A 22677-nucleotide genomic window follows, 5' to 3' on the forward strand; every position below is an offset into this window, starting at 1 on the left:
AATCATCGCTTTCGTGTTGCTATTGTCCTAGTAATATCATTTTTCGTCTGAACAAACATCATATGATAGTTTGACCACCAGAGCCTCCTGAAACGCCGAAGGCCATAGAGATGTATACTCTGACCCTAGTTCTTTCTCGCAAATCATAATGGCCCTATCATTGTTCCTCGGGCTCATCTTCATAGGTCGGCATGATGACATCCCAGCCTGGATCTTCACCATCAAGGTCCATATCAAGACCGCCATTCTGATCCTCGGTGGATTTGTGGAACCGGAAGGCAATTGAATATCCGTTCTCTAGACCGGCCTCCATTACAGTTGGTGAGTCATTTTTGTTCATATTTCTTTTCGGGGCACCCTCGTTGTCCATTCCTGGTACATCTGCCTGGAGGCGTTTCCAGCCTTTTTCGAGGTCCGCTCGGTCGACAGGCTCACCGAACTCAACATCGGAGGTGGAGTCAGGAACAATGTCGCCATTAATGTTGGTAATATTTCGCGATTTCAGAGCATCCAGAAGCCTTTTTTTGATGAAGTAGAGTGACTCGTGGGGTTGGAGCATCAGAAGGATAGTGGTTTTATGCTTCTTGAAGAGGACGGTCACAGCGCGCGAGTCGGTTTTGGATTGCTTGGGAGGCTGCTTGGTAATTAGCCATCCTGCATTCGATAATATTTACTTGAAGATGTCAATTCTCATACCATCTTAGAGACCTGCGGGGAAATTAAAGGGTAGGTCGCGTCTGCAATACTAATTGATTATTTGGGAGAGTGACGGAAGGTGGAGAATCCGGGACTCCGACTTCCGCGCTCCGAATCTCTGAGCTCTGCCAGCATCAGTTGTTCACATTCACCACGCTCTCTATAGCCAGCCCTTGAAATCGGTTGCTAGTGCCCTCATTCTTCCTTTACAAGCTTCATCATGGACGCCAATCACCCCCCATCTACCGACTCACAGCATAATTCCATCGTCCTCAGGATCGTCCACTGGGACAAGCTGTTTGAATCCGACAGTCCTCCACGGTTAGGAATTGAGTTCGGCAAGCGGTTACCGTATGCTACCCTATCGGCTTTCTCGACTGGTTTGGCATTAGGGTACTATCACGGCAGCAAAAGGGCAGGGCTCGTGTTTCGGGCTGAGAATGCGCATCGTTTCCCCACGACATCAACAGGTTGGTTCCAGTACCATAAAACGAAAAACTATATTGGCGTGGTTGGAGGGGTCAAGGATGGTATGAAGATGGGATTCAAGCTAGGTGCTGGCGCACTTGCATTCTGTCTGTTTGAGGAAACAGTGGACTATGCTCGGCATGACGAGAGAGACTTTTTATCGACGGTCACTGCTGGGCTATCATTCTCCGGAATCTACAGCTTGCTTGGTAAGGAAACTATTCCACTTGGACATCAATACTGGGGGAACCGAAGCTGACCTAGCTTGCATACAGCTCGTCACGATGTGTACACTGCCGCCCGCACAGCGAAGCTTGGGTTGAAATTGAGCTTGACCTATGGTCTTCTGCAAGATGCCCTTGGGACTTTGAAAGGAAACCGTCCTGCCTATGTTGCTTTCCTCCTCGGCAACCGGCGGTCCAAAGTCGATAAAGAAGCATCAATCTGATTATAGGCGGACCCATATCATAATGGTCCCTTAGATCCTTTTGTGTCGCATGCCCCAGTCTCGCGGCAAGCTTGAGAGACCCCCCAATGCCGATAAACAATATAGGCTCTCCCACTTCACCCCCCCCCCCCCAGGACGCTCTTCGGCCTATGTATGCTACTGCAGGTGGTATGCATTCGACGCCGGTGAGATGAGCCACATATTCGAGTCAATGCCGCCCCAATTACTATGTCTAGGCCTCGAGCCACTCTGAGATTTTTACTCGGTGCACCCCGGCCTTTCTCCGTCTGATCGTGTGTTTTTCAGAAGCAACACCCACACTGTACTCCGTCTGATCGTGTGTTTTTCAGAAGCAACACCCACACTGTACTCTTGATTACTTGTATTATTTACATTTTTTGATACCCCCTCGTCCAATTAGCATCGAACCAATGAACATTCTTTTTCTTTGGGGTGCTATGTACGTAGGGACACGTGACCCGCCGGATTCTGTGTTGGGGTTATGATCATGCACCAAGTCGATTAGCAACACCATTGTGGCGTGACTAGATCGCATTCGGACTGAAATATTAAGGCATTTTATAAACATCCAACGATTGACGTAGGATTACTACGTGGCTATATGGCCCTGAAATAATATAATTACAAAAAAGCAAGTCTGATGCCTACCCCGACCCAACGACGTAGAGAAACAAAGTAAACTAGCTGATTCGGGGCCCTGACAGCGAAATCTACGTACTTCGTATATCTTCCCAATTGGCGTCCACGGATGTTTCTTTGTCCCCGGGGATAAGCAAATAGAGAAGATCGGCCCGGATGCTGCAGGTTCAAAGGATGGTGATTGACCGCTCAGTGCTGTCCCCCACTTTTTTTCAAAAGGAAAGAAAGAAACGTCTTCAAGACCAATATGTATCTATATTGATCTATAGTGATCTATATTGGCTTACAAGACTAGAATACGTCAAATCCCAAAGTGGAGGTTCCCATAGAGTTTCCGAAGGCACCCAGGTGATCGGTGGAGAAACCGCATTTGACGTCGCTGATTCGGAAAACCCCCCACCTCAACACCTTAGCTCGAACTTGTCGTGTCTGACCTTTTTTTCCCAATCTTCGCTTCTCCTCTATACCTTACGTCCATGTCTGTCCGTTAAACTCCGCGATAGCAATTGGGCGAAGATGCCGATGCGAGGTTCGACGCTGCTTTCGTCGACGTCATCGATTTATTGACCTCTTTAATGCCTGGGAGAAATAATTGAATCATCCATCCCACATCTTCATTCATACTAGTGAACTGCATCACAATGCGTCGCCATGGCAGGTCCAGTGGCGGTCCAACCAAGGCCGTCTCGCCCTTGTCCGACACTGTATCCCTCATACGTTCATTCGATTCGGTCATGAACCCAAACCGACCCGCGCGCCCCTCGCCCTTGGCTTCCTCTCACATCCAAGCTTTGCCCTTGGAACTAGTAGATCGGTTGCGGTCTTTCCCGCTGTTTCAAGCTACCCCGGAATCCTTCCTGATCGAGGTTGGACAGCACCTGCGTCCACAGCTCCACGCACCCAACGATTATATCTTGACGGAAGGCGATGAGTCAAAGGCAATATACTGGCTGGTGCGGGGTGCCGTCTCGGTCACATCTCGCGATGGCGAGAGCATATACGCCGAGCTCAAACCCGGTGCGTTCTTCGGGGAGATTGGATTGCTCATGGACCGTCCTCGTACTGCGACCATTATCGCCCGGACTCGATGCATGCTGGTCGTGCTGACAAAAGACGACTTTCGGAATATATTGCCTCGGTATCCGGAGGTAGAACAGGCGATCCGGGAGGAGGCGGAGGAACGATTGATGATTTTAGAAAAGAAAAAAAAGGAAACGTCAGCGCCTGCACTGGATATGCCGAGCCCGGCACGAAGAGGCTCAAAAAGACTGCGTGAAAGCATTTCGAAGGGTCTAGCTGTTGCAGAGGATGATGGGGACGTGAGTGCCAAGTCTGTGTACAAGAAGAGGAAGTCACCGAGTCCCGGTCGGCGGGATGGCTCCAGTGCATTAGCAAATGGATTGGTCAACGTACGTCTCTTACTGAAAGAGCTGCCGCTTTTTTCTGGCTTGCCTGCCGATATCCTCCACTACCTTGGTCTCAATGCCCAACCGCGATCTTTCCCTCCATTTACCGACATCATACAACAAAATTCCCAGGGCCGTGAGCTCTACTTCATTGTTCGCGGCGAGGTAGAGGTTCTTACGGAAAAGGCGGAGATGGACCACTCGTCGGCAAACAAAAACAGCCCAAATGGGCACATTGAACAGCCGGGAATTGAGGTCAAAGCTAGACTGAAGCAAGGGCAGTACTTTGGCGAGGTGGTCAGCCTAGATTTGGCACCTCGGCGAACCGCCACCGTTCGATCTGTGACTTCAGTTGAGTGTTTGATGCTCGGCGGTGACGTCCTGGCTAAATTTTGGGAGAAATGCCCTAGTGACGTGCGGGAACAAGTCCAACGCACTGCCCAGGCAAGGCTCCAGGCGGCAGCCGATGGCGATGTTATTATGTCTGACGAGGCGGACTCACAGCCGTCTCTTGGTGATCTCGCCCTCGACGACAGGGTAAAGATCACATCATCGCGGCGGCGGTCAATGCCACTGCTTACCCTCACTGAAACCGAGCTGGATGGACCACATCAATCCTCAAATGCTGAAGACCAAGACCAGGACGTGCTGCGGCCCTCAGATCCCGATCCATACTTCAGCATGGGTCTAGATAAAGTCCGGATGCGAAGTCGACGTGGCTCGCTGGCACCTCTAGCCCCCGAGGAGGTATCAAGGGAGCAGCAGCGCTCATCTCCTACAGAGCCGTGCTCTGCCAGTTCTTCAACCCTCGCCCTTCCTGAAACTGCTAGCCTTTCCAAGTCATATCATACCGAACGGCCCCGGGTCGATGGTACCAATGGATTACTCCCAGACAGTGTATTGCTGAACATTTTCCAATTCCTTGAGCTTCACCAGCTTCTTCGGATTAGGGCGGTGTCGTCCCATTGGTCAGAGCTCTTGACCAGATCTGCGGACGTGATTCATGATCTGGATTTGAGCGTCTACAACCGTAGGATTACAGATGACGTTCTTGTTAAAATCATCTGTCCGTTTGTTGGCAATCGAGCCCGATCGGTCAATATCAACAACTGCTTTCATATTACCGACGAAGGCTTCACGGTGTTGGCCGCGACTTGTGCCCCAAATATCACCGCGTGGAAGATGAAGAGTGTGTGGGATGTAACGGCCTCTGCCATTCTTGACATGTCCAGCAAAGCTACAAATATACAGGAGATAGATTTGAGCAATTGCCGCAAGGTCGGCGATACACTTCTCGCCCGGATCATTGGATGGGTAGTGCCCGCCGACCAGACGATGGGCGAGAAGCAGTCATCGATCAAACCTACAATACAGACAGCAGAATTTACAGTGTACGGCTGTCCAAAGTTAAAGAAACTTACTCTTTCTTACTGCAAACATGTCACCGATCGATCTATGCATCACATTGCGTCTCACGCCGCTGGTCGGATTGAGGAAATGGATTTGACTCGCTGCACCACAATCACAGATCAAGGGTTCAAATACTGGGGGAATGCTCAGTTCACTAACCTGCGGAAGCTTTGCTTAGCAGATTGCACGTATTTGACGGACAACGCCATCGTGCATCTAACTAATGCGGCCAAAAACTTGGAGGAATTAGATCTGGTAAGCTATCCTTTGTCGGGCTCTGTCGAACTAGAAATATCATGGTTTACTAATCGCCACCAGACTTTTTGCTGCGCATTGTCAGATACGGCAACTGAGGTCCTTGCCTTGCAGTGCTCACATTTGAAGTATCTCAACATGGCGTTCTGCGGCTCTGCAATTTCCGATCCCTCCTTAAGGAGCATTGGTCTCCACCTACTTTCTCTTCAACATTTATCGGTCCGTGGCTGTGTTCGAGTCACTGGAGTGGGTGTGGAGGCTGTTGCGGAGGGCTGCCACCAACTCCGGGTTTTCGATGTCAGTCAATGCAAGAATCTTGCACCATGGCTTGAGGACGGTGGTGCTGTTCACTATCAACCGAGAGTCGAATTCAAAACCGTCGCCCCGAACAAGAAGCTTCCTCGATTAGGAAGCAACACATACAAAGCTTAACCTCTTCATTGCACACTCCTACGCTGGTTTCTCTACCGTTACCTTTTTCCCCCTCTACAACGACGCCTGGCGCGACGCCCGTCCATCCTCCATCCTCCAAGTTGCATGATACATTTATTGATAGATGATGTACGCCTCTCTAATCTTCTTATTATTAATTTCTAGGCTTATTGTTCTCTAGTTTCCGCTTTGCCATCCCTAACTGATCTCGGCGTTTGAATTTACCAGGACAATCTTTTCACATTCGGATTCATTCTTCTCGCGTCGGGCTGCAGGTTCTTGTTTTTACATTTTGGTGGGGGTTTCGGTCTAGCCCGTGGGCAGGTCAAGCATGGCCGGAGTTCAGAGATTGAAAGTATCTACGAGTTACATGGTGTTTGTCTGTTTTCCTTAATATTCAGTGTTCTGGGGCTATCTTGTATCCTTTCTTACGATGTAACGATGCACATCTATTTGATTTGATCGACATTTCTTGCTGTATTTTTAAGGTCCTTGATGCTATCTATTTCTGGTTTGTAGAAATTCATTTGACTATAAAGCCGAAGGTCTTGTAACTCATGCTATAGAGCCAAGCCCAGTTCATATACAACAATGTACACCTACACAATCCATATGTCTCTACCCTTAAAAGTTGTAAAGGTAAACTTCGACTTATAGCCTTAAAATGACTTTGTGGAGTCTTTTCTGCCCCCTTTGTCACCCCTTCGTTTTCTTGGAACCTTTATCGGGCCTTGCCTCAACCCGTTTGAGATCGTGTATGAACATTCATTGAGACGAAGACAAAGAGCCCAATGAGCATTGTATTATGCTCTGCTATACCTTTTCACCAGTCCTCTCGCTCTTCCTATCTACTCCATTTCAGATTGACTTTGAGAAATCTGAACTCGCTGACCGAAAACCACGTATGAAGGTATCGCCATCGATCCCTACGCTGGCTTGCAAAACGAAAAATTGCAGACATCACCTTACTTACAATGGTGGCTGCTTTGATATATAGTGCACTCAGCATACTGCCTATACTCTGTCTTCGGCTTCTATGTATTTCACAAGGTCTAGATTTCTTTTCCTTGTGTCCGTGTTATGCTGTTTCGGGTGGCCGTCTTACGATCTTCTCGCTGGTCGTTCATATCATTTCCACGGTATTTACTTGGTGATCTTATGTAAAGTGCCTCTCTTTATGGTCCATCAGTCGGCTGATCAAGATGCGGTACCATTCGAGCCTAAACAGATAGGAATAGCCGAAAGAATACAAAAGGCAGAGATTTGAAAAGGATATGAGGTGACCCACCCTCGAGGGAGCCGGACATGGGCGAACCTGGCAATTGTGGTGTGTGACGGGTTAGGATACCACCTTCTTCAACCACCGACGGAGAAGAGTAGCTACTGACGGGGTTGTCCAAACCCGCTGAAGCGGCATGTGCCACACTAGCAATGGTCTGGTGGAGAGATCTATCATCACAATCCACCCGGACCGAGACCCCGGCAGCCGGCTCATCACGGCCTACAGCAGTGGGGCACTCTGGTAAGCGCTCCTTTCCCTTTGATTCTAGATCGGCTTTCTATGCTGTTTCCATGTTGGCCACGATATTTGGTGGCAATTGGACGAATTCCATTTGACATATAGTACTTTGTACTCACAAGGCGGGGAAGATCCTCCTCTTGAAGTCCAGGGCAGGCGGAATTGGTGAAACATCTGTTCTCAAGGAGAAGTGCAAGACTGCCTTCTATTTGGCATAACTCAACTGCCAGCAGGATCTCGTTGTTTTGCACAAGCTTTTAGTTGAGAAAGTTAGCGTAAGATGTGAAGTGAGCCCGGTAATAGCAATTACAGCCGCCAGCCAGCCGAGCACGGTACAGGCATATAAATGGCACCGGCTCGATCTACCTCTAGTCAGACTTTTGGGGATTTATATGCAAATTGGTCTCAACGAATCAAGGGTCAGCTGAAAGTGTGTTGATCTGACGGCGATCAACAGATCTAGGGTTTCTCACAGCAGTGGAAAACTTGTTTTCCTTTTGTTTTTCTTGACCTAGCACATGTAAACTTTCTAATAGACAGGTCTGTTTATGTTTTTATGTCTCAAAACAATAGAACTATACCAGAATCTTAAATCTATATGACAAGTATTGTGGAGTAGGCATAGGAGCACTAAGCTAGAAGAGGCAAATGAACACACAACGCAGATGTTGAACATTGGAGAAAACGTGTCATGTGTATTTTGAATCAGACCTGGTCTGCTCTTTCTCAAACAATGCTGTCATACAATACCATCATATAATGCAGTCTGATAAAAACCAGTTTGACTACAGCAAAAGCAACCAATAATCAAACCCGTTTACATTCCACACCCCTTGGTTTATTGTAGTAGATCTAATGACGCATGTGTAGTTACTCATGTATGTAGATCAGAGATTGCCAAAACATATGTATGTAGATCGAAACATTCCTTCTAGAAGGATACCTGAAAACAATCAGTTGCTGGCCAGCGGTGAGGTACCCGGATGAGGGTTATGCTTATCTTGACCGTTATCGGTCCCCCCCCTATTATTATCGCCGCACCCAGCCGAGAACGAGAACGATCTCTCATAATGCACGCCCGTGCCCGACACTAGCGATCCGCGTCCCTGCCCAGTGCTTGGTGTATCCGCCGGTGCCTAGCGACTGACTGACAACTGAGACAGATAAGGTTAGACCATATTGGATCACGGTCCTAATAGGCAGGAGTCGCTAGTCAAGTCTTGGGGGCAAAAGTGAGCTTCCTAGTGCGGAATACAGGTGCTTGGTGCCGAGTCCGCCGAGAGAGAATAATGAGTGTAGCGAGCTCTTGGTAGCTTGTGGCAGCCTAATGCGAGGGTCACGCATGGAGGACGGAGGAAATTATCGAATTTTAGTACTGATTCCTCTTCTTTGTCCTAATGGCCACATTTACCTTCGGCCGGCCTCATTGGTTCAAGTCAAGACGCCCCGAGAACGGACATCGGATGTCCGACCCAAGGGGTATCAAAGTGTACATCGTACAGTATACGTACAAAGCAAGAAAATGTACTCCGCACTCCGCATGGTACATCATATTCAGTATAACATTGTCGATACACGGAGTATGGAGTATGTTGTACGAAGTATATATGGGGTCGACATTGTCTGAACTGGTTTATCAGCGGAGAAAGGAAAAGGGAAAGTGGAAAGTACCAATGCTCGCACTAGTACTGTATCTATTGTACTCCGTACAGCAATTTCCGACGACAAACACCTGGGGTGTCTCACTTCTCAACGGTCACGCATGGGCTGCTGGCCATCATTGGTCAGATAAGATTTATTTGGCTAAAAGCTAAGATTGGCTAATTTGGTCAAATTAGCGTACCTTTTTTCCTTTGTCATACCATGATCACCTGCGCAGGATCAGCTGTTCATCACGAACTTAAAATACCAGAATTACTATACAATACCATGCAATACCACGCACAGACGGAACCCCCCGAACCTCTCCACAAATAAAAGGGAAAAATAAAGAATAAAAAATAGACGAGCAAATACCAGCCAATCAGAATCAGTCCAGGCTTTAGATAATTGACCCTTTGACTTCGACCCGTGGACCCTACCTTCCAAGGTCGACGGCGTCCATCCTGATTGGGTTAGCGCCTGTCAATTCATGTTTTCATGTTTTCAGTCCACGGAGGGAGGGATAACTATCATGCATGGTATTAATAACTATCGCCTCCTCCCCTCCGTTTTCATTCTCTTTCGATCAGACAACATTGAACTGCTTTCGTTCTGAATCATCATCGCTTTTGCAGTGAATATATCTTCACTTGCTGCCTCTCATTTATTTATATCAGCATCTAACTTATACTATCGCCCCCTTTTTTTGTTTCCCCACATTTTCCCTCGTTTCCTGTGGCTTGGATTCAAATCATTCGATATTCTGTCATTTCCACTGTACATACCAACAGTACATATATAATGGTTCGCTTCGTGACACCTTTGGTCCTGGCCTCGCTGTCAGTGACCGCCTTCGCCGCGCAATCCTGCAGCTCCAGCAGCCAGTGCGACGAGAAATACCCCTGCTGCTCCCGTGAGTGATACTACCCTGTAGATCGCAATTGATAGCTGACGAGTCATTCAAATCTAGAATATGGTGAGTGCGGTACTGGTGCCTACTGCCTGGGCGGCTGCGACCCTCTCGCATCGTTCTCTCTCGATTCATGCGCTCCTATGCCCGTCTGCGAGGATAAGACTTACAACTGGGACAACCTCAACAATTCCGTCACCCAGGACAAGTACCTCGGTAACGCCAGCACTGCCGACTGGACCTACAGCGGAAAGGTGAAAACCGAGGATGGCAATCTGATCATGACCATGCCTGCCAACAGTGTCGGTACTCTCTTCGCCAACAACCACTACATCTGGTACGGCAAGGTTTCCGGAAAGATTAAGAGCTCCCGCGGCAAGGGTGTCGTGACTGCTTTTATTCTTCTGTCCGATGTCAAGGACGAAATCGACTACGAGTGGGTCGGTGCTGATTTGACCGCCGTGCAGACCAACTACTACTGGCAGGGTGTTCTGGACTGTAAGTCAAAAGCAACAAGAAATATCTGATTCTAATAATAAATACTGACTTGATAAACCAGGGGAGAACGCCGGCAACATCAGCGTGGATGGCGAGGACACCTTCAATGACTGGCACACTTACGAGATCGATTGGACCCCTGAGAAGGTCGACTGGGTCGTCGACGGCTCCGTGCGCCGCACTTTGAACAAGGCCGACACCTACAACGAGACCTCCAAGCAGTACGAGTTCCCCCAGACACCCTCTCGCCTTCAAATGTCTCTCTGGCCCGCCGGCCAGGCCAGCAACGCCCAGGGCACCATTAACTGGGCCGGCGGTGATATCGACTGGAACAGCGAGGACATCCAGACCGTCGGCTACGACTATGCCATGGTCGGCGAGGTCAGCGTTCAGTGCTACGATGCTCCTTCCGACGTCACCAAGACCGGCGACAACGCCTATATCTACACCAAATCTTCTGCTATGGAGAGCGATGTCTCCATCACCGACAACTCCACCGTCCTTGCCTCGCTGGGCGCCACCGGTCTCGACATGGATCTTGGTGCTGACAAATCTTCTGCATCCTCCTCTGCGTCCAATAGCATCCCCACCAGCAACGGTGGCTCCGGTGGCATGACCAGCAACATCACCAGCTCTGGTGAATCTAACTCCAGCTCCAGCTCCAGCTCCAGCTCTGGTACTTCCACCACGGATAGCTCGGGGACTTCCACTTCGGGTTTCACCCAGGGAACCGCTACCCAAGACAGCGGTGCAGCCAGCCAAAATGAGCGTGTCCTCCGTGGCTCGCTCTTCGGCGTCCTGGTGGCTCTTGTTGTCCTTGTGACAATTTAAATGTTTTGCTGGTTTGATCTATATATCAGCGTTTTGTCCTTATTATTTTCTTTCTTGCCATGCTTATTGCACAGCATTGGGTACATTTTTTGTTGACTACTGTGCAACTTTGCTTCGTGTCTATCTCTGACCGACCTTGAACAAACACTTAATGAATACCTTTGTTCCTTGTATATTTTTTTCCTTCTCCTTTTCATCCTTCTTGTCCCTTCATTAGGTTGTGATGTTCAACGGTTGACTGCATACGTGTCTGCATTTTCCCTCCATTTTATTGTTTAACATACACCTCCCTGGCGTTCTTGGCCGATTCATGCTCTGTCAGTTTATTTTTGATTGATGTACCACTACTCTGGTAATGACTTGTGATTCTCTGCACATGACTGGAAAATACCCACAAGCTCCCTGTGATCTTTGTTCATATTTAATCTCTATAACTTCCTCTTTCTGCGTTAATTCTCATTTGCCGCTTTTTGATCACTGATAAAACTGAGCCCTTATTGTGTAACCAATAAGCTTGCCTGGAACTAACTAGGCAGTCTGCCGGGAAGTGACCAATGAGAGACGTTTCTTCAATATTTGAGCCTGCAAAATAGATGTGAATATAGAATGATAACAAACAGCATTGAAAAGAGCATATAAACATAGAAAAGAATGCGTGAACCACAAAATGACTATTTCCAAGAAGTCATACACAGCTTTATGCCGATTTCTCAACCTTGATCTTTACTTCCTCCACCTTCAATTCCTCCTTGAGAGGCTTTCTTGCCCACACGCGATTCCTAAAATGTATCAGCATGAAAAGATCCAGTGATGCGATCCGAAAGAAAACCTACGCAGGTTCATAAGCGTGAATACGCGGGTTGTTCAGTTCCTTGCGCACTTTAACCAGAAACACCTGCACCTCCTCCTTTGACCACGGCTCCGGCTCTCCAAAGTGAGTGAGAAGCCACATCGCCCAGCCTTCTAAAGCGGCGTTCCAATGGCTATGCTGGAGGTGTCCGGCCTCCTTCAGTATATTATCCCTGGCCCAACATCCTAGAGGAATCTTGTACTTTTCCTCATGCACGTCCACGAACCCGGCTTCCTCGATTGCGCTACGCATTGTTTCGTGGGTTCTGAGTGACCGTCCCGCTCGTTCGGAGCATCCGATAAAAATGTCGCCCCAACCATATAGCTGGTGTTCTTTCGTCAAGGTGCCGTCATCGCTGTAGACTCGCACGTCCAATTCAATTTGTTCGATCCAACCACCAGGCTCTAGGGCACTAGTGAGAGATGAAAGAAATTAGGGCGCCACCTCTCGGAAAGTAGATTAGTAGGGAATTGGAACTCACTCGTAGGCCTGTTTGTATAGCTTTTGCCATCCATCGGGAGGGAAGGCGCCATACATGAGGCGCATGTGGATAAAGTCAAACGGCTCTCTCCATGTCCACTCGCGAAGCACATCATCCACCTCGAAGATGCAGTTCGGGGGCATCCATAACACAGGTGGGGGAAAGAGATCCACGCCGCGGACGGTAGCTAATTAGTTTCAGTCAGGAATAGAAGGAGTAGAATCAAGAAATCCAATACCTAACGGATAGCGATCGGCAACATCACTAAGGACTTCGTTAGATTCTCTTTCTCTCAAGAAAGGTTACTCGTTGACATACATTGCCCAACTCCCTTGGCCAGTTCCGATGTCCAAGATATTCTATACTCCGTAGTTAGCAGGACGTTTAAGCGAGGGTCTCCGTATGAATTCACCTTAGGCGAAGCGCCGATAGGGGAACGGAAAAGAGGATTTGGCTGATCGTGATCTAGCACGAGAAACATCAGGTGGCTGGATTTGTTATTATCACAGTTCTTCTAGAATGGGGATGGGATGTGGTTTACCCAATCTCAAATGCCTCAAATTGCTGCTCGTCGGAAGGACCCCTTGATATTGTTACTTCATGTAGAACAAGATCGCTGCATCGTAACTAACCAGTAGTCATCTTCTTTGATGGCTTGGTATCTGCATACCGGGTTAGTCTTACAAAGCATCTTAGACTGGAAGTATACTGACCTTCGGCCGTTCTCCAGCCGTCCCCTTGCAATCGCGGACGCTATGGAGGTGGTATCCCTACATACTGGGGTAAGAACTCGACTTATATATATGATTTGCAGTGACACTCACGACTGAAGGTCATGCTGATCCACGTCATAGCCAGTGGCCATAGAGTAGAAATCGGGGTCCTAGGTGAGAGGTGAGAATGACTATATCGGATTATGAGATCACCACTCACCACCGCGATTTGGTCCATTTTCTTAACCATTCTCTTGACACTTTTCCAAATACTGTGGAAGATAAAAGGAGGAAAACGAGGGTGGAGTGTAAAAGTGTCAGGACGGGAACAAACTCCCGGGGAATCCACAACCGTTAAGCTAGCAGGGTGTGAGCCGAAGCCACAGCCCTAGAGTATGACCGAGTTAGGTCTAGGTTGAGGACTCGCATAAAAAAAAGTACGAGGGGAACGGCAGGATGCTGTTGATCCATGTCAGCTGGTCCGTGTGGGACCTCATAAAGCGGCACCCCGGGAGCCATGTTCACTTCTGAGTACAGGCAGAACAACAAGCCCTAAACCAACATCCTTCCACTTGGTATTCCACAGAACAAGGCTCATGAGCCAAATTCAAGCTCATTCCATAGGTGGCCTCAAAGCTTGCATCTTCCCTAACACACATCAAGTAAGCCATACGAGCATACCCCTCTCAGGCGTAACCTTAAGCAGAGATCTCCGAAGGATAATTCATGCAATAAGAGAAATCCAATGGTCCCTTTAGCCACTTCATGTTGAGAGATGATATTCCAATATATGAATCAAGTATTGCCTCGGCATGAGATGTGACTACAGGATATTAGCAATGTGAGCGAAACAGATAGCTAGTATGTATGCCTTTCATGTAGCTTCATATAACTCTCGGGATATTCACGGATAAGAACATTGAAGTCTATCACAGCTTGTAATACTCTTTGTCTATGCCATCTGTTTGGCCCTAGCCTCCTTGTCCCTTTATCTCACAATACTGGCTTCTTTTTTAACATCCGGTAGAGCGTATGGCCTACACTGTATGCTCCAAAGCAGTTGATATTTCCCTCAATAAATATTGTTACCTCCTACCTCAGACTATACTCTAGGGCTTTCACCATGATTTATGTAAACAAAATGATATTTGTTCTCGTGTGGATGGGGCAAACAGAGTAGCAACAAACAAGGCTTAGTCTTCAGCTCACTTTTCCTTCATTGTCACTGCAGTATATGACATGGCTTCATTCACTATGCTCTATCAAAAAAGGCTTGCTTTAACATTGCCCAAAGCCCATTTCTTCGTATATTGGACTCCCAACTTCCTAGTTATGGGACATGTTCTAACCCAGCATCGCACTCAACCACAGGTTCTCTATATGATAACAAAAGTCATACTGGCCAGTCCCATACTACGCGACACGTCTCAGACTTCCCACCACAATCAATCAATCACCCTCAAAGAGAGGAGACACAACCAGTGAGCGCAAACAGACATTCTACCTCGAACAGCACTGACACGGAATAAAGCTCTCTCGAAGCAGACGAACATAGAGTCTGTAGGCTCGTGTGGCATCTACACGAGCCAGTTCAACATGTGTCTATTCGTGGAGACCCACTACTTCAGTTGCAAGCATACGTGCTTCGAGCTCTACCTCTTTTGCCGCGAGGTCCTCCATCAACTGAACCGCATCAACGACCCGCAACAGCTCAGAGACTACGATCTGCCATTTGACCCAGATTGCCCTACCTGCCAGCCATATACAATCACCATGAGACCAATCACCTCCAGTCTGGATGTGAATTATCAGAGTGTGATTTTGGAAAGTAATATTGTGCACCGGAGAATGGATTTGGTGGCGAGCTGTCCTGGTTGTCATACACAAGCATTGTGATTCCGGTTCATGCTTTAGCCAGAATATGGGTTTATGCCGAGAGAAAGTATTGTGGTGATGAAGGGACATGTCTATTGAAGATTTTACTGGGCATCTTGAAGTCAGAGGAGAAAATAACACCCAAAATACCAAGCTTATTTCTCGTAAGACTAATGTTCGCTGTACACGCGTGTTCAAGTAAATGCGAGAGCTGAATTGCATATATGTATATATGATGATGATGAAACCCCAAAATATTGACAGTGCTGCCCAGTACAGAAAATTCACAGAATAGGTAAATGTCGAGTGGTGACAATCGTTTAGTGGACAGCACCACATCCACAATCATCGGCAGATCGCTTCCTGAAGTCTCCATGGTAAGTGTCTAGTCCCTCGGCATGGAAATTCAAGCCCAGGCGATCGCCCATCCAGTCACTTCCAGACTTAGTATCCTGTAGCAACTTCGTGACGTTGTCGACATTGAGATCAAGATAATCAGCAAGGAAGTCTCCCACATCGGTGTTCTCGTTGTTGCCAACCAATGGCCAAGCATCCTTGGTAGACGAAGCGTAGATGTTGACGTCAACAGCTATAACGAAATTAGCATACTATCATAGATCACTGCTTGAGACTATCTTACCAGAATGTCCATGAGTAGTCCAGCCAACCTGAGCGCGACGGCTGATCATGTCCGCAAATACGTATGCCGTAGTGACTTCGGGGTCCGGGTGGAGCAAGGTATTCACTTCATCGTTTGAAGCATCATCGATGCCAAGCCCATCCTTGAGAGTTTGCCGGATCCAAGACTGTTTACTCAAATCCTCGGCGTCCTTTCCTGGCCCAGAAAGATATTCCTTCAGTTGAGCGGCAAGGTATTCGCCGGAGTGGTTTGCCTTTTCCAGGACATTCGGAAGCCACAAATACTCCGGGTAGCTCTTGTGCAGCTGTCGTGCCGCGGCAAGACCACCAGTCTCGTGGTCGGAGGTGCTCACAATCACACCAGGAGTAGAGTCATTCTCTAGGAACTCGAGCGCGGCAGCAAATGCCTTGTCGTATGCCAGTACCTCGTGAACCTGGGCGGCAGGATCATTGCCATGGCCGGCGTGGTCGATGCGAGAGCCCTCGATCATGATAAAGAACCCTTGCTCGCTGTCCTCGGTGGCCTTGCTCAAGGCCTTCAAGGCAGTGCGAGTCATCTCCTCCAAAGAGGGATAGATATCATTCTGAGTGCGTCGATCAATCTCATACGGGATATCCCCGCTAGCGAAGAGACCTAGCAGCGGTAAACTGACATTATCGCCGCCCTTGAGGCTATCGAAGCCAGCACGATCATCGATATAGCCAAATCCATTCTGAGAAGCAACCTTGACCAAATCATGATCATCCGAACGGCAGCTGCCAGCTTGTGAGTTGGGCAAGAAATGGCACCGCCCACCGCCAAGCAGAAGATCTACCACCCGACCGAGAGGGTGTTCACCAACTTCTTGGGCGGCGATCAGATCTTCGTAGTTCCGTAAATTGGCATGTGCGGCGAAGCATGCTGGGGTCGCATCCGTCAGGCGAGTGGTCACAACCAGACCTGTCTTATAGCCCGCCAATGCAGCGGCCTCCAGCACAGTCCCACAAGGCGAGTGGTCGGGAAGCACCGAGATAGCAGAATTGTAGCTCTTGCGACCGCATGAAAAAGCCGTCGCTCCAGCCGCAGAGTCTGTCACCAAGCTAGAGCTTGAGCGTGTTCGCGAAGTCCCAACGTAGTGTTTATCCAAGACTAGAATGTCATCGAATGGCAGATCGTGCGTGTATTGCCGGAAGCTTCGAGTCAGCGAGAGACTAGTAGGTCCCATGCCATCAGACACCATGAAGATCATGTTCCGCTTGCCTGTCGGCTTGCCTCCAGGGCCCCAGGTCGTGTTTGACGCAAGATGGTTGTGAGGCTCGGCTGACTTGTGTGGGTAGATCGCGGCCAGCACAATGACCAAAATTGTTGCAACAAGGGCCCAGGAAAATACTCCAATTTCCCGCCAGGAAGGCCAGGCTCGTCGTTTGTCTTGATGAGTCGTTCGCTCGCCGGTCAGAAGAGCGTAGTCCTCCTCGTCATTTCGGATCGATGAGCCATCGGAGGACAGGCGGGGAGGTAGGAGGGACTCTTCCCGCGCCATATCTGGGATAGAGACAGAATTAGAGAAGAGTGAAAACAGATGTGCGAGGTCGAGAGATTCGATTACGGCCTTCCAAGGTTGTGTCAAGTGGACCCTGAACCCCAGGGGCGGAGGTGAGGAGATAAGGCTAAGATAACAACCCTAGAGGTCGCGTGACATGTAACTGTGTATGGATGCAACGTACTCCGTATAAGAACTACTCCGTACACCTACCCTTTCGTAAAACCAAGAATGAACGGAGAAGAATTATTTCATTTTGAATCAGGCTAATTCATATACTTGAACAATCTTTATAATACATGTTATTCTCAAGACAACCTATAACCCCTATACTATAGAGGTCTGGCCTTCCACCCAATAGGAATCATGGCAGCAGCAATCTCAGTTACACCGCGCTCCGTCGCAAGCAGATTGAACTGTGCAGCCGCATTCCGGGTATCGAGAACATCCACCCGAATGCCCAGCGAGTTGATGTGACGTTTAGTTTCGGGCGAGAGTGGGAACATGGAGCCACCAAGACCAAGGATGAGCATATCTGTAGTAGAAATATTAGAAAATTGAAGAGTAATTTGGCCGTCAAGCTCAAGTATGTCATATCCATGGACGAAAAGACATATCTGGGGGGAACAAAAAGGCAAGAAGTAAGAGCCAACATACCAGGCTTTGGCCAGACAAGACTCAACAAACCCCAGACCGACTCATCAAGCTCAAACTGCCCTTTGGCGTTGAGCATAGCATCCTTAGCGGCACTGTCGCTCTCAGCGCCCTGGACAGCCTTCCACGGTCGCCACGCAAATGCCTCACTGCCAACCAGCAACAGCCCATCGCCGTTGGTTAGCTTGACGCCATTGTTAAGATGGAACCCAGAATCGAGGCATGCATCAATAGCCGTCGTTGGCGCAGGGATGTTGCCTAGCACGTTTAACGCATCGAAGTTGGTCTGAGTGTCTTCTTTGGACTCCGGGCCGCGGTCGCGGCTGACGGGTTTGTGCGCGTGCGAGCGAGGAATCATGCGCGTTGGTTGGATAGGTGAACTATAGTTGCGGCGTCCTGAGGGCAGCTCAGTGTTGGAATTTGAGACAAGGCATGGTGCTGCGGTCGCTGATGGGATCTGGCAGAATCGAGTCAAGTTCGAAGTGCGGCGGCTATTGGCCAGAGAGGTGCGTAAGACGCGTAGGAGTTGTGGTGATGGTGAATGCATTGGTGCGATATGTGGGATAGAGCGGCTGTCGGGTTGGTTCTGTATGATATAGCCTGGTGATGTAACTAGTGGCTCGGATGATGGTTGGTGTCACGTGAAGTAACCCTTGGAAGCTTTCTGGTTCGGGGTCTTGGCTGAGAGAGCGAGCGGCCCCGGCCTACATATTGACACGCACTAATGCGCCTCTGCATAAGTTTAAACATATCACGCACTAATATTGCAAGGATGTAGAAAGAAGAACGGTTCGAAATTCTATAAAAACCGACAGTGGCTCTGTGTGGAGTGAGCATGGACTCCATGATCTTAACTTGAATCAGATAGAAATGATGCACACAAGCAACTAGTTGTGATCCACGTTAATAATTGAATTCTTCTTATATTAATATTGAGCCTAGCGATTCATCTATTTTGACTTTGCAGGAGTCCCAACCCCGACCCTCTGCGCCTGCATTCATATGGAACAAGGACAAGAGGAGAGACGACAACATCGTACGCGTCGTAAACCCAAAACGCCAACAGAAAAAAAACAGATAACGGGGGAAAAACGATACCTGGAAGAACGAATGAACTGAAAAACGACAAATAATCGAAGAAAAAAAAAGCAGATTATGTGTCACCCCTCGAGATGAGACATCAAACTTGATGTCATGCTGCCTCGGATTGCTACTGCCTCTGAACACTTTTCTTGTAAGGATATGATAAAAAAAAGTATGCATATGTGGAAAACAAGAGTCATTCACTGACCCTATTTTAGCGGTTCGGGCCTTGCTGATTTTGTTGTTTCAGCGACCGAACAACTTTGCGGTCTTCATCCGACTGACTGGAGCTGTCATCGCTTGTGGTTGCAGTGCGGATTCGCTCGGCTAGAACCTGAGCTTCTGCCATAGCCTTTTGGGCACGGATCTGCTTACGCCACATGCTGGCATAGCGACCCTTCATAGCCAAAAGCTCTTCATGGGTGCCGCTTTCAGCCACTTGACCTTCTGACAAGACCAAGATGCGGTCTGCGGTAGTGATAGTGCTGAGACGATGAGCGATCACCAGCATGGTGCGACCCCGCGAGAGAGTAGCGAGTGCCCTCTGAATATGCTCCTCGGTATCTGTGTCTAGAGCTGCGGTTGCCTCATCTAAGAGAATGATGCGCGGGTTCTTAATGATGGTGCGAGCAATGGCAACACGTTGCTTCTCGCCACCGCTAAGTCGTAGGCCACGCTCTCCAACCTTCGTGTTATACCCGTCGGGGAAAGCAAGAATCTTGTCGTGAATACTGGCAGCGCGGCAAGCCTCGAAAACATCTTCATCGGAGGCGTCCTGGTTGGCGTACTTCAAGTTGTACATCAAAGTCTCGTTGAAAAGTACAGTATCTTGAGGCACCACACCAATGTTCTGGCGTAGTGAATCGATTGTGACATCCTGTACATCATGTCCGTCGATACAGATACGTCCATTATCGGAGTTGTAGAATCTGAACAAGAGGCGGAAGACGGTGGACTTACCTCCGCCAGACTCACCAACCAAGGCGGTGGTAGTTCCCGGCTGGCAGTGGAAGGTAAGGCCATTCAACGCGGGCTTACGCGCATCGTAAGCGAACTCAACATTCTCGAATTTGATGTCACCATTGCATACGGCCAACGGGGTGGCACTTGGGCTATCGACCACAGTTGGCTGCTCACGGAACAATTCTAGCAGTCGTTCGGCATTGATCAATGCAGATTGAATAGACCGATAGAATGTGCCAAAGAAATTGAGCGGGCCCTGGAGTTGGACCATATAGGCCAGTAGAGACACGAACTTGCCGACAGGGCGCTGACCACTAGCAACCTGGTATGCACAAATGAAGCACATTATCAATAAGCCCATCATAAACACGGTGTTTTGACAGGTGTTCAGTAGTGTTAGAGAGAATAGCACGTGGTATTCGGCCTTCTGGAAGTCACGCACAGCACCCCGGTACCGGTTGAATTCGTACTGTTCGGCATTGAAGTATTTCACTGTCTCATATGAGACCATGGAATCGTTCCTAGAAGAAGCATAAGTTAATACCACATTTATCTCGAATATACAACAAAAGCCTCATTCCAACTTACTTGACAGCATCTTCTTGTCGCGAGGCATTGACCATCTGTCTTCTGATCTCTGCTCTCCACTGGGCCATGCGAATAGTGACATAGAGATAGCCAAAGGTGGAAATTCCGACAGCTAGAGCATAGTAGACATCGAATGCGACCATGAAGTACACAATCGCAATGACAAGGTCGACAAGCATTGGAACAACCTGAAAGGTGACCTGCTCAAGGAAAGTATTGATCGAACTGCCCTTACTCAGAGCGGACAGGACTTCTCCGGTCTTTTTTCCGAGATGGAAGTCTAAGCTGAGACTATGGACGTGTTCGAATGCAGCAGTGGAGAGCTCCATGTAAGAGTACTGGCTCACGGGAATCCAGAGGCTAGAGCGCAGAGAGCTGAGTAGGCCCTGGCCGCCCTGCAACCACCGGTACAACACATACAGGCAAATTTGAAGCCATGGCACATGGAAGTCCCCACCCTCACCCTCGCTCTTAGTAAGAGAACCTGTAATGAGTCCGATTTGGTAGGGTACCAAGACGTTAACGACTCTCTGGCATATGAGGAGTCCAAAACAGAAGGTGACAATTAGTTGCAGACGGCGAGATTTGGACGGCCACAGGTATGGGAAAAATAGCGAGTACCCACTCAGGTACTCCCACCAGCTAGTGGAAGGGACAGTCGTCGGACGCACCCATGGATCGGTAGGTTTGGAATTTTCGGGGCGAGGAGCTCCGTTCGTCGAGCCATATGAATGACCATTGGCAGTTCCGTTCCCATTTCCATTTTCTGCACCACCAGAATCCAAAAGTCCCGTGGCTTCCGTGACTCCATTCGCTCCCTGGCTTGCCTTCCCGTGGCTCTTCATGCTGAACGATTGACAGGCGTAGAGAAGAACCAGTGCAAACAAGATAAGGATGCGTACACTGTTCGATCCCACTTCGAGGGACTCCCATAATGTAATGCTTCTGCGGATCCGACCACCTTCTGGGTCTCCGACAATTGGCTCGTGGTGAACCGAGGTGTAGATTGAGAGGGAGGTGCTAACAATAACCAATTCGATCGGGATGGCGACAGACCAACAGACAAATTGGGCGATAGTAGGCGAGGGGGATGTGTCTAGCATTGCCATGAGCAGCACTGCGTAGACGAAGAACGAGCCGACGACGTAAATCTGTAATAAGTGTCAACGGCTGTCGAGCAGCACCAAACCATCTGAATAGAACGTACCACGAAGGACTGTCCTCGCCACCAGTTCTCCGACCTGGCCGTCATCACATGTACGATATAGATAGTTGCATCCGCAAGGAAGGTCAAAAGAATGGCCGCGGAGAGCAAGTTGAAAACTCGTTTGACGTTCCGCGAGAACTCCTGGGATTTGTAGGCAGGCACACTTCGAGTTCGCTGAGGGAGTGGTCGCCCTCCCGGGCCAAAGTATTGAGACTCATGCTTGCTAGCTTTCTTCGCAGCGATGGTAGTACTAGCCACGAAGGCCACGACGAAGAGGATAAGAAGGAAGATTGGGTAAGAGGTGCGCAAGTATTCCAGCAGCTCAAGGGCTGCATGAGGATCCATTGCCCACTAAATATCCCGGAAATGAGTGTTTTAAACAAAGTCCATGACAGAGTCCTCCCTCGAAAGAAAGGTAAGAAAGGGAGATTGCCGGGTTCGGATCGGAAAGGACTGGACGACGGGTATGGCGAGAGATCGACGCGAGGAATGATGGCGGAGAAACAACCTCAGCAGGTTTCCACGTGGAAAGTTTAGGAAAAAGAAACAAGTTGAACTATAAAGATTCCACAGAAGCAAACGTAAGAAAAGAAAGGGAAAAGATATACGAATGCTTATTCTTCTTTTCTCACTGAATTTCTTATTAAATTTATTTTTTTCCTACTTTGCTTTTGCCTCCAGGATTTATTTTTACCTAGGAAGGGATTGGATGGTTTTTAAGCCAACAAGAGCAGTGCTATAACTAGAACAGGAAGAGGCGAATATATGGAAATATTCTCCGTAAGGCATATATAGACATAGGTAGAATGGCTGAACGACGGTGTGGATTGGATATGTATGTAGGTTGCTGCAGCTAAAAAAATAAAAATGGGGTCACGCTGCAAGTTGCCGTTCTCTTTAATATCTATATCTTCTTTCTCTGGGTTGTCT

At 48.6% G+C, this 22677-nt stretch overlaps 9 protein-coding genes across 9 annotated transcripts; 4 read left to right on the forward strand and 5 right to left on the reverse strand.

The window, feature by feature from the left end:
* Positions 1-157: 157 nt before the first annotated feature.
* N7518_006752 (uncharacterized protein) lies at positions 158-699 on the reverse strand (the record flags this gene model as incomplete). The annotated part of the gene is made up of 2 exons (XM_057187679.1): positions 158-634; positions 697-699. The coding sequence occupies 2 exons, from the start codon at positions 697-699 to the stop codon at positions 158-160; spliced, it is 480 nt and encodes a 159-aa protein (XP_057039382.1).
* A 217-nt stretch (positions 700-916) lies between these two features.
* On the forward strand, positions 917-1612 carry N7518_006753 (uncharacterized protein; the record flags this gene model as incomplete). The annotated part of the gene is made up of 2 exons (XM_057187680.1): positions 917-1373; positions 1440-1612. The coding sequence occupies 2 exons, from the start codon at positions 917-919 to the stop codon at positions 1610-1612; spliced, it is 630 nt and encodes a 209-aa protein (XP_057039383.1).
* Positions 1613-2913: 1301 nt separating this feature from the next.
* Positions 2914-5775, forward strand: N7518_006754 (uncharacterized protein; the record flags this gene model as incomplete). The annotated part of the gene is made up of 2 exons (XM_057187681.1): positions 2914-5343; positions 5407-5775. 2 exons carry the CDS (start codon positions 2914-2916, stop codon positions 5773-5775), a joined length of 2799 nt encoding a protein of 932 aa, XP_057039384.1.
* Positions 5776-7206: 1431 nt separating this feature from the next.
* On the forward strand, positions 7207-7512 carry N7518_006755 (uncharacterized protein; the record flags this gene model as incomplete). The annotated part of the gene is made up of 2 exons (XM_057187682.1): positions 7207-7297; positions 7400-7512. The coding sequence occupies 2 exons, from the start codon at positions 7207-7209 to the stop codon at positions 7510-7512; spliced, it is 204 nt and encodes a 67-aa protein (XP_057039385.1).
* Positions 7513-9736: 2224 nt separating this feature from the next.
* utr2 (putative cell wall glucanase (Utr2)) lies at positions 9737-11174 on the forward strand (the record flags this gene model as incomplete). Its single annotated transcript, XM_057187683.1, has 3 exons — positions 9737-9848; positions 9906-10343; positions 10405-11174. The coding sequence occupies 3 exons, from the start codon at positions 9737-9739 to the stop codon at positions 11172-11174; spliced, it is 1320 nt and encodes a 439-aa protein (XP_057039386.1).
* A 697-nt stretch (positions 11175-11871) lies between these two features.
* Positions 11872-13737, reverse strand: N7518_006757 (class I SAM-dependent methyltransferase; the record flags this gene model as incomplete). The annotated part of the gene is made up of 12 exons (XM_057187684.1): positions 11872-11953; positions 12008-12436; positions 12506-12692; positions 12744-12769; positions 12824-12864; positions 12918-12993; positions 13047-13088; positions 13138-13167; positions 13219-13275; positions 13330-13388; positions 13439-13606; positions 13660-13737. The coding sequence occupies 12 exons, from the start codon at positions 13735-13737 to the stop codon at positions 11872-11874; spliced, it is 1275 nt and encodes a 424-aa protein (XP_057039387.1).
* Positions 13738-15413: 1676 nt separating this feature from the next.
* Positions 15414-17252, reverse strand: N7518_006758 (alkaline phosphatase; the record flags this gene model as incomplete). Its single annotated transcript, XM_057187685.1, has 2 exons — positions 15414-15682; positions 15734-17252. 2 exons carry the CDS (start codon positions 17250-17252, stop codon positions 15414-15416), a joined length of 1788 nt encoding a protein of 595 aa, XP_057039388.1.
* Positions 17253-17584: 332 nt separating this feature from the next.
* On the reverse strand, positions 17585-18453 carry N7518_006759 (Mth938-like domain-containing protein; the record flags this gene model as incomplete). The annotated part of the gene is made up of 2 exons (XM_057187686.1): positions 17585-17787; positions 17910-18453. 2 exons carry the CDS (start codon positions 18451-18453, stop codon positions 17585-17587), a joined length of 747 nt encoding a protein of 248 aa, XP_057039389.1.
* Positions 18454-19203: 750 nt separating this feature from the next.
* Positions 19204-22092, reverse strand: hmt1 (putative vacuolar ABC heavy metal transporter (Hmt1); the record flags this gene model as incomplete). Its single annotated transcript, XM_057187687.1, has 3 exons — positions 19204-20473; positions 20541-21691; positions 21748-22092. 3 exons carry the CDS (start codon positions 22090-22092, stop codon positions 19204-19206), a joined length of 2766 nt encoding a protein of 921 aa, XP_057039390.1.
* Between the last annotated feature and the right edge of the window lie 585 nt (positions 22093-22677).

This window comes from Penicillium psychrosexuale (assembly GCF_028828465.1).
Source record: "Penicillium psychrosexuale strain IBT 29551 chromosome Unknown utg000004l, whole genome shotgun sequence".
In the NCBI taxonomy this organism is placed as follows: domain Eukaryota; kingdom Fungi; phylum Ascomycota; class Eurotiomycetes; order Eurotiales; family Aspergillaceae; genus Penicillium; species Penicillium psychrosexuale.